The following is a 10,378-nucleotide window of genomic DNA, read 5'->3' on the forward strand; positions in this document are numbered from 1 at the left end:
TCAGAAGCTGCTCAGAAGGTGTGACTTTTCCCACAGTGAGACCCCAGCTCCTCGCACAATAAAGCCAGGCTGCTCACCCAGAATTAATTAAAGGGGGAGGGGAGCAGAGAACAAGGCACCGGGTGCTTTGGGGGGGGGCTGGAAGACGGCTAGCTGAAGCCCCTTCCGTACCCCCAGTGTCTGTGCACCTGAAGAGTCGCTCTACCCAGAGGCCCTGGGATGAGTAGACAGGGACTGAGTGAGGATTCTGCGGCTTCTTGTTTCATGCTTTCCAGTGAGCCTCGGCAATTGTGATCGACCTAGAAAGGCTGATCCCAGGACTTGGGCTAGAAGAACTCCGGAGGAATGCCCCCATGGTTAGGAAGCCTTTGGCTGCCCCAACCCAAGCCAAGTGAGGTGCCAAAAAGGGGTCTACAAGGAAGTTTCCAGATTGTTGTAGTAGCCGGGCTATAGGAGCCAGCATGGAAGCTCTGTGTATGAAGAATGAATGGGCCAGCTCTGGGCCCCGGGGTCCTGCTTCTGAGCTTCCTTTGCTCATCCCAAGGCCTCTCTTCCACTCTTGCCTATGCCTAGCTCTTTTTCCTGAATGCCAGGGTCCCTCAGGTTGGCCTCTTCAAGGGCAACTGTGCTTTAAGCTTTTGGGGAGCACCTGAGCCTGGCACTTTCTGTTCACAGCCTTGGCCTGGCTCTCCCAAAGTTGACTCAGCGCCACGTCAACAGCAGCCTAGGCAGTGCTCCCTACCCCCAACCCCTTGGACACTGGGTAATTGCTCTTCAGCTTTTGAAGTCAGGTTCTATAGACTATAATCAGTTCTATGGCCTCTGTCCTGTTACTCATATAGATTAGAGCTACAGAGCCAAAGGGGCTCCCAACCTGTCACCCACAGAGGACTCCAGCATGTGCTTCATTTTGGCCCTGGGGCTTGGGAAGTGTTAGAGCAAGGTGGTCCCCATCTGAGAGATCCAAGGCCAGCTCAGACTCTTTCTGTGCCCCCTAGCTGTCTTCCCCACAAAACCCTTTCAGTGGAATAGAAGAGAAAGCTGGCAAACAGTTCCTTAGATGGAGGTTGGCCTTGGACCTGCAGTTGGGACAGCACCGTAGGAAGGGGCTATTCCTGGCAGGACTCAAGCTCCAACACACACTTCTACTATGCAAGTTAAATTAACACTTTAGTCATTTAATAGTAACCAGTACACAACCACCCCTCACTGACACCCACCCCAAGGGACTGACCTAGGCCTAATCTTTTTTTTTTCTCCCTACCCTTGCCTGGGGTACAGAGTGGCCTTGGTTGGCCTGACCAGGTGCCCTGCCAGTGCTGGGACTTCAGACTAGAGAGCCCTCCACCCCAGGGAGCCCCAGAGCAACCCAGCCTTAGGTCACCAGTGGGCTTTCCTGAGAGCTAAGAAGACAGACACCACAGCCAGTGGAATACAAAAATAGAGCCTCTCTTTTGTTTAAAAAACAGAACAAAACAAAACAAAAAACCCAACAGCAAACAATATGCACAACTAGAAGGCAGCTCCCCAGCTCCTCCCCTTCGCAGTGCGGCCGAGCTCTCGCTGGAGTCCGCAGGCAGGCAGGGAGGGGCCGGGCGAGCGCCTATCGGGGCTCCGGGGCCCAAGTCCTCTGGCTGCCGCGCAGGCTGCGCGTGAAGGGCGGGTAGTTGAGGAACTCGAAGCGGAGGCTCTGCTCTGTGGTGTGGTGGCCCCGCGGCAGGCGCTTCATGAAGTGCACCTCGCGCTGGTGCTGGCGCGTCTTGGAACCCTTGCGGGGCCGGCCCTTTCGGGTAAAGGCCATGTACCAGCCCTCGTACTTGGCGTTCTGCAGCGCCGTGTAGTTGTTCTCCAGCACGATCTCCGTGAACACGCAGTCCTTGCCTTTGCCGTTGCTCTGCAGGTAGTTGGGGGGTAGGGGTGAGGGGGCAGACGAGGTGTTACAGAGCCTCCCTCCTAGTGAGGCAGAGGGCCAGCGGCCCCAGACAGCAGGTGGGCACCCCAGCAGATGGCAAGGGGAGCCTGAGCCCGGCCCCACCCCCTACCCGGGCACCCGTTCTCTAATCCCTCACAACCCACAGCCCACCCGGCAACTTCCTGTCCTCCTGGGCAGCAGTGACACATGGCTCTCCACGGAGGGGCTGGGCCCGAGGCAGAGGGGCCCAAAGCCTGCCTGTTCTGGCCTACTGCCCACCAGTCTGGCCTGGGTTGCGGGAGTTTCTCCACCTGCCCCCCAACTCCCCAGCATCTCTGGACTCAGAATCAGCCCCCCCACTCACCCGGGACAGACACCCTATGTGGGGGAGGGGAAGCCTAGGAGGGACTCTGAGGCCCAGGCCCTGAAGCCTAGGAAGTGGGGAGCTTGAGACTGGAGAGGAGCCGTGACTAATGGGGTCATTTCAGAGCTAGGCCGAGGGGCTGGGCCTGCGGCTTACTGAACATTCCAAATGCTGGTACCATGTAATTGGACATAATAGCAAAGCAATTTGGCGATTTGTAAAAAAGATATATGGAATTTGCATCACCACCCCCATCCCCTTCCCTAGCCTTCCTCCATCTTCTTCATAGGTTTTAGTCTCTCTCTCTCTCTCTCTCTCTCTCTCTCTCTCTCTCTCGTTTCTTTCTCTTAGTCCTCCCGTCTAATCATTAGGCAAACCCTGAGGTAACCAAGGTACCATCCATGCCTCTCCAGACTCACCTTGCTGGGATTAAAGTGTACTAGAGAGGCTCAGTCAGTCCATGCCACCTCTCAAACCCCACTTCCCTTCTGGAGCCTCACCTTGGCGATTAGCTTCCCCTTCTTGTTCATGCAGATGTACAGACCGGTCTCTGCTCCGCGGACTCGGACTCTGCTTCCAAAAGTATCGGTCTCCACAATGAGCTTTGCTGTCAGGATAGTTATGGGAATGGATGGTCAGTAGATCTGTGACCTCTGTGCTCTATAGCTTTATCAGGGATGCACCCTATCCCTGGAACAACCGTTCCAAGGGCGAGAAACACAAAACACAGCTCCAGCCCAGTCCATTTTCGGACGCACTGGATAGCCCTAAGGAAGATGGACTCTTCAGGACCTGAGACTCCACCTCTGGGCTTGCAAAGGGTCTGGGACAAATAACAGTTTACAGGGTAAGTTTCATAGATAGGTTTGGATGCATTGAATCTCCATTCCTTTAGCCCCTTTTTCCATGCTAGAAGCTTTTTCTTTTTTCTTTTCTTTTCTTTTTAAGGTCGAGGTGCCAAGTAAAATTTAAGCTATGTAGATTCCATAGCTGTTTGAGAGGTCTCTGAATATCCTTCCAACCTAGAATATGAGCTCACACCCCACAGATCATTAAGAACATCTGGGAACAGTGGTAACCTCCTATCATGAAGCTAAAGGTAAAAACATCCACTGTTCCTTCCCAGTCAGGTCTAATTCCCAGCCCTGGCCATCCTTCACCCCTTGGGCAGGCTTGTTCTGCAAGAAATGGCAGAGGAGGCTGGAGAGATGGCCCAGCATGCTGTTCCTGTAGGGGGCCAAAGTTCAGTGCTCACAACTGCCTGGGACTCTAATTCCAGGGGGTCACACACACACACACACACACCATACATACATACATATATAGTTCAAAATAAGAGACTCAGAGAAGAGGCGGAAGAGGGTGCTTTTCCCTATACAGACTTTAGCAGCCTGCTGTCTGGAACCAGACTCAGATCCTGCCCTTCTCCTTCAGGTTGCCAATCTTTGGAGTCCAGCTCCAACACGTACAGACTCTGACAACTCATCATTGTCTTTTCTCTCTTCACCTCCATTATAGCAGGGTCTCTTAGGCATTGGCCAAAGCTTTCAGAGGTGAAGCTTTCAGAATTCAGGGCTGAATTCTGTGCCCTCCTCTACTTCCTGTTCACATGAACAGCCTGCTTGCCCCAAAAGCTGCTCCCAACCACCTCTTCCTATAATTGCTCTCTTAGAGGCTATTCCCAAGGAGAGAGGAAGAGCTGAATTAGATGGTGGAGCAGCAGAGACTGCGTCTCCTGCCTGCCCCGCCTCAAAGCCCAGACCTTTTCCTCCTTGAGAAAGCAGTCCTATCTTGACAAGTGGCTCTCTATATACAACCAATACCAGTGGTAAGGAGGCACAGGGACCACCAGGGAAGGCCTCACAATGCCTAGCCCCTGATTGCCTATTTCACATAGACACAAAAGTGGGATGCAGAAGCTGAAGTCCTCAGTCTGTCCCCAAAGTCAGCTGGGAGGAACAACTGTTTACCTCTCCTTCTGCTCACCTCTCCAGGCAAACTGTTGATTCCTCTCATGTCTGCTTTGTAAAGCAAGAAGCAATTGCTTCATGGCCAGGGAAAGATGCCGGCTAGAGGGGGTTACAGGACCCTGCTCTGAGGATTCCAGCCGAGTATCATATTGCAGAGTGGGTACCTCTGCCCATTCTCGGCTCCTGACGTAGCAATTGGGACCTCTCCTCTGCTTTCTTCAGTCTGTGTACCTTAATGCCTCTTTCATGGGCCTTTTGGAGGCCCAGATTCAAACTTCTGCCCTTCAGGCAGAAACCAAGAAATCCTGGAAGCCTCCTCTGGGTCTGAACGAAGTGGCATCTGACCTCTCTAATGCCTAAAGACCAATTCCATCACTGCCAGCCTAGCTTCTCCTTCCCACCCCAGAACCCAAGGATGCTAGGCCATTTGCTCCAGTAAACTCTGGAGGAGCCCAGCATTCTTTCCTTTTTCTTGTTGGGAAACTGAGAAGGGCAGCAAGCAGCCAATTTGGAGGGACAAAGGACCTGAAGGCCAGCGCTGCCAGCCCAGCGGGGGAGCGCGGCCACCAGGCAGGCTGCCCCCACCCCCACCCAGAAGGACCCCCCCCTCGGTCTCCTCGGATCGATCAGGGGAGCCTGGCCAGGCAGTTTACAGAGGCTTTCCCAACCAGGCTTTTGGAAAGCTTAACATTTCGAACCTATTCTTCCACCCCAGTGACAGATTTATCCCAGGAAAATTATGTCTCCTCCTCTAGCTTTGAAGGGAAGTCAGCTACGTCGATGCTGAAAAAATGCAGCGAGACATACTCGATCCCCCAAACTGGCTCGAGAAGAGGAGAAAGTATTCAGGAAATGTTAAAAAAGGTGAAAGTAAGAAGAGTTTTAATCGCTCTGCCAGACGCGGGGGTCTCTCCAGAGATTCCTCGAGAACAATCTCGAGCCTTTTTTTTTTTTTTAACATTTACAGACTTGCAACTCCTTTCAAACTCTACATCTGAAAAAAAGAAAGAAAGCCTCGTTCTTTTTCTGTTTTATATCATTCTTCATTTTTCTCCTTAGCTCTTAAAATGCCTTGTCCTTTTATTACATTTTAATAGAGCCTTCCTTTCTCCTTTCATGCTTGTTTAAGTTGGTCATCATTTAAAGGTTTTTAAACTCACAATATTCCGCTCTCTAAAAACACCAGCCACCCAGAGGGTTTTGCCTTCCTTGTGGTACATCCAGGAGTCTGGAAATTGGCCCCATTTCAAGACAGGAATATTGAATGTTTTAGAAATCAATCAGTTCTCAACCCCTGCCCCAGTAGCTCCCTGTTCTCAGCAACCCTACGGGGAGCCGCCAGCCGACTCAGCCCCCTGGGGTCTCCGCAGTAGAGCCGGGAGTCTTAACTTTCAGGGCCAAGCTTCCCTGTGCAGTTGACTCTTCTGATCAGTTAGCCGCTATCTCCCTTTTTAAAGCTGGGCAAACTGGGGGATTTCTCTACTTTCTTTTTCCCATTCTCCTTTTGTGGGCCCTGGCGACATATCCTCTTTCAAGAACTTCCCTTAAATCTGGGCCTCTCCCCTGAACCCTCTGCCTCCACCTGCAGCTGGGAAGAGGTGTGTGAAGAGGGGGAGGTTGTAAGGGAGACTCCTGGTTTCATTCATTTGCGGAGCAGGGAAGAGAGGGCACCTGTTGGCCCCGTCCTCCCCAGGGTCCCTTCCCCACTATTCTCTCCAGCTGACCCCAAGGCACCTTTTTGCCTTAACTCCTTCCCTTCTCAGCTGGGGAGCCCGCAGGACTCCCATTGCAGCTGGGGCTGGCAGGGAGCGGCGAGGTTCACAGCGACCTCTCCTCTCCAGGGTCCGGGGAATGCGCCTTACCGAAGGGGTCTCCGTCTTCTGCCATGGCGTTGATGCGCTTGTTGGCCAGGACCTGCACGTGCTTCCCGCTGGTGCGGCTGTAGAGCTGGTAGGTCCGGATGAGGCGGCGGCTGAGCTGATCCGTCACCAGGCTCTGCTCCCTCACATGCTGTGTAAAATTAGGTGAGGACTGAACAGTTACCTTTAGGAAATTGAAAAATACACAGCACGCCATTATAATGCTACTCCGCCCAGGGGCCCTGAGTTGGTCCCCACTGCCCTTGTACCCCCCTCCCGCCGCGCCAGGCAGCCAGCAGGGACTGGGGGCATCCCCACAACATGCCGGCTCAGGCCACCAACCCCCGCGGGGAAGTCGCGCAGACCCACCCAGGATGGATGGATAAACCCGGGATGAGGAGAGTCTGAACCCACCTGTTGGGAAACACCCTGGGGCTCCCGGCCAGCTCGGAGCAGGGAAGCGGGCTCCCTGCCCAGCGCAGGCCCCCCGCCCGGGCCTTCCTAGAGGAGCAGGGTGCTTTTAAGTAGCGAGGCAACGCTACCCGACCCGTGACATTTATAAAGACAAATTTACGGAGCAAATGTTGAGAGTGTAAAGGGCCTAGGTTAACACGCTGGCCCAAACCGGCCACACGTCTCCCCAGAGAGCAGCGGAGAGGATAGTTGCTGCAACTACATCCCAACTACCCTTGACAAGGAACACCCGCTGACTCCGGCTCCCGCCTTCTTAGGAGGCCAGGTGTGGCTACAGGTAGCCTTCCCACCCACCCGAACTGGCTAGCGCGCCTTTGAGAGTCGCTGGGCTCAAGACCCTTGGGTTCTAGTCTCTCCACTCACTCGCTCTGTGACTTTAGGCAGGACACTGTCTCTCTGTTCCTTAGATCCCTCCTCGGGGTAGTTTGGGGCTGGATTTGTAAAGTTCTTTCCAGCCCTGCTGCGCTGGCCGAAGGATCGGTCCTCGTGTCCCTGCCCGAGAGTGTCAGCTGGGTCCCCCGCGCCCGGCCCCCGCTTCTGCGCGGCGCTCCTTACCTGGGCTTGGAGGCAGAGAACCAGCAAGTGCAACAGCCTGTGGGAGACAAAAGCGGGCAGGAGAGAGGCGCGGGGTGAGCGGAGAGGGCTCGGCGAGCGCTGGCAGACGGGGACCCGGGGGCGACCGCGGTACTCACAGGCAGCTCAGCGCGGAGCGGGGGCTGCCCATGGCGCGCGGCCCCGGGAGCACCGAGAGCCCGGGCGGGGTCACGCCGTCCCACTGGAAGCCGCGGGGGGACAGGCCGAAGGTGCGGAGGCCGAGGAAGGTCGGGGTGCGGGAGCCCAGCGGCTATCCCGACGCGGCTCGGCGGGTCCCGTGGAATGTCGTGCTCGCCGCGCGCGCCGATTCCCTCTGCGCCGCTGCCGGAGCCGGTGCCGCTGGCTGCTCAGGAGCCGGAGCAGGCGGGAGGGTAACGGGCCTGTGGGGTGGGTGGGAGGGTGTGGAGGGAGGGGGAGGACAGGGGCGGGGGGCGCCGCACCGGCCGCGAGGGGGGAGCGCGGGGCGGGCGGCCGGAGCCCGCACCCCGGGCTGGGCGCTGGGGCCGGGTCGCCGCCCGGGGCGGGGGCGGGGCGGCCCGGGGCGGGGCGGCGGGCAGAGCTGGGATTGGGGGGTCTGGCCCAGGGGAGGGGTCTAGGGACCCGCGGGAGGGGCGGGAGCCGCTGGCGTGGGCGCCTCCCACTACCCTTGCCTGTCTCTTCCAGCGCTCCTGGGGGCTGCCTGGGACAGCATGTTTGGTGAGGACCCGTACGCTTGAGTCCTGTAGAACTGTTTCTCCGCGTGGGGTCGGGATCTGCTTATCTCTGGCCTCTTCGAAGGTCTCTGAGTCGCCTAATGTGTGTTTCGGCCTCACTCGCTCCTCTTGGAAGCGGCAACTAACATAGTGAACTGGCCCGGGTGCTGAGCGTCCTTTGGGCGCCGCTGGTACCCGGTGCCTTCACCTTTCAGAGAACTCAACCTTATTGGTTTCCTGTCTCGCAGTTTCCAAAGAGGCTCTGGGAGGGAGAAAAGCCTCTTGCCACCCCATTATCACCTTTAGCCTTACTTCTGTTCGTCCCCATCCAACTCCCATTAGTCTGAAGCTTGAGAGGAACCTTGAGGAGTCTATGTGGTAGGACCCACAACCACTGCTTCCCACCTAAAAACTGAGCAATTAGCAGGGGCAGAAATAACTACATTCGGGGTTGGGGATTTAGCTCAGTGGTAGAGCGCTTGCCTAGGAAGCGCAAGGCCCTGGGTTCGGTCCCCAGCTCCGAAAAAAAAAAAAAAAAAAGAAAGAAAGAAATAACTACATTCAGCAACATTCAGGGCATGGAGCCAAGCTACCTAGCCTTTCGCCCTCCGAGTTCCAGGTTTTCCTTGGTGTCTTGTGTCAGTTGGAAGAGGGGAAGTGCTGGTGAGAAGGCAGAGACTTCTGTAAGCCTCTCCAAGCTCCTCACCTCATTGCTTTCTTCATAGGGCTTCTGGGAACCCTGAGCCATTATTTTATTTCTGTGGGCACAACCTGGGTAGGCAGAGATTTCTCAGGCCAGGTATTTTCGAAGAACAAGTGACTTCTTGATGTGCCACCCAGCTGCTGCTGTCAGCTACAGTCTCCTCTCTACCGACCCCTCTGTGCCTCTGGAGTGGAACTAGGGGTTTGAGGTGGCCCTAGGAAGTCCTGGTAGGCTAAGGAGAGGCAAGCATCTGGTTCTGCCTTCCACCCCCTTTCCTCCATTCCGTATTTCCCCACTCCCCGCGCGAACACACACACACACACACACACACACACACACACACACACACGCATATTTTTTTCCATGTCACGGGTTCCTAGGAGTCAGGCTCAGCCTTCCTCAGAGAAGTAGATTTCCTGAGCCCAGAGTTGATTCTCCTCACAAATCCTTTCTGTTTTGATCCACACAGACCAGTAGGTGAGGGATTTGTCTTACAGGCTCAAGGATGGGGCAGAGTTGCTCTGCAGATAGTGCTGGTTAGATGGATGGATGGGGACAACCTGACTGAGCATTTAGACTGTCTTCCACCCACGGTGACTTCTCAAGGAGACTTAGCTTCACCTGCCAACGGAAGGTAGCCTGCATTTGTCAGTAGTTTGGCAGGTAATAGCTCCTTTCAACACCCCCCCCCCCAAAGTGAGTCTATGAAGGGGAAAATGGGCTAGAGAGGCTCCAGGGTCCTCAGCAAAGTCCATCCTCTTTTTTATTTCCCCATGTGCTTTGCAGAGGGGCCTTTGGGATGACTTGTCTTTAATTATTTATTTATTTGTCTATTTTTGCATTGCTCCAAGCTGGCAGAGATGATGTCTGTTTGCTCACAGAATTTACTTCATATGTGGATCATAAGAGTGTTTATTCTTGAATTTATTACTGAGTGATGGAAAGCAAAGGACGGGCTCCACTTGTAAAGGAAGAGCCCTCTCTTCACTATGGACACAACACTTTGAAAATAAGTTTGAGTGGTTGGAGATTTAGCTCAGTGGTAGCGCACTTACCTAGCAAGCGCAAGGTCCTGGGTTCAGTCCCCAGCTCCGGAAAAAAAAAAAAAAAAAGAAAGAAAAAAAGAAAAGAAAAGGAAAAAATAGAAAATAAGTTTGAGGAACAAAACACAGGTAGGGAAGCAGCCTGTCAGTAGAGTCTGGGTTCTGGTTCCTCCCAGGAGAGAGAGAGAGAGAGAGAGAGTGTGTGTGTGTGTGTGTGTGTGTGTGTGTGTGTGTGTGTGTGTGGTGGAGCACCTGAGTTATGGATCCTCCAGAGTTGAACCTTATTGATTCACCATCTGCCCATCTGCAAATCACCTCCCTCGCCCTCAGGAGACACCAGCACCCCCACCCCCATCCCCTCAGAAAAGGTCCCAGGTCAGGGTTTTACTCCTACTTTTGAACTCTGCCTCCCACCTCTGAGAGACCAAATTCTTTTACATGTGAAAACTCCTATGAACTCATTAGAGCTTAACCTAGATCTTCTGGATCCTTCTCAACTCCCCAAAATTTCCTGTCTTTGGGGGAGCCAAGGATAGATATGCCTCCCCCACAGTGGGCACCCAGAGCAGGCGGTGACTGACAGATGCAAATGTTCCATCGGGCTCCCGCAGGCCGCTCTCCCTCCCTCCCTTGCTAGCCTGCCTCCTGGCCAGCTCCCTCCTTCCTTTATCTTATCAAAGCCCCGTAATTACAATTGCTATTTTGTTTCCTCGAATCTGCAATCAGAGCTCCCGCGCCTAGATGAGGGAGCGCCTGTCATCCTGATC

General features: G+C 54.6%; 1 protein-coding gene and 1 long non-coding RNA gene across 5 annotated transcripts; one reads left to right on the forward strand and one right to left on the reverse strand.

Moving 5' to 3' along the window:
- Nucleotides 1-1,428: 1,428 nt before the first annotated feature.
- On the reverse strand, nucleotides 1,429-7,680 carry Fgf8 (fibroblast growth factor 8). 4 transcript variants are annotated; one of them, XM_087659651.1, is made up of 6 exons: nucleotides 7,272-7,364; nucleotides 6,943-7,171; nucleotides 6,520-6,606; nucleotides 6,109-6,289; nucleotides 2,777-2,883; nucleotides 1,435-1,894 (listed from the first exon to the last, which is right to left on the reverse strand). In XM_087659651.1, exons 1-6 carry the CDS (start codon nucleotides 7,301-7,303, stop codon nucleotides 1,604-1,606), a joined length of 927 nt encoding a protein of 308 aa, XP_087515777.1. In that variant the 5' UTR covers nucleotides 7,304-7,364; the 3' UTR covers nucleotides 1,435-1,603.
- LOC147997135 (uncharacterized) lies at nucleotides 1,730-5,348 on the forward strand. Its single transcript, XR_015655461.1, has 4 exons — nucleotides 1,730-1,900; nucleotides 2,811-3,123; nucleotides 3,225-3,375; nucleotides 5,002-5,348. It is a non-coding gene; the product is annotated as an uncharacterized LOC147997135 (long non-coding RNA).
- Nucleotides 7,681-10,378: the final 2,698 nt, after the last annotated feature.

This window comes from Rattus norvegicus, chromosome 1, assembly GCF_021556685.1.
Source record: "Rattus norvegicus strain SHRSP/BbbUtx chromosome 1, alternate assembly SHRSP_T2T, whole genome shotgun sequence".
NCBI lineage: Eukaryota > Metazoa > Chordata > Mammalia > Rodentia > Muridae > Rattus > Rattus norvegicus.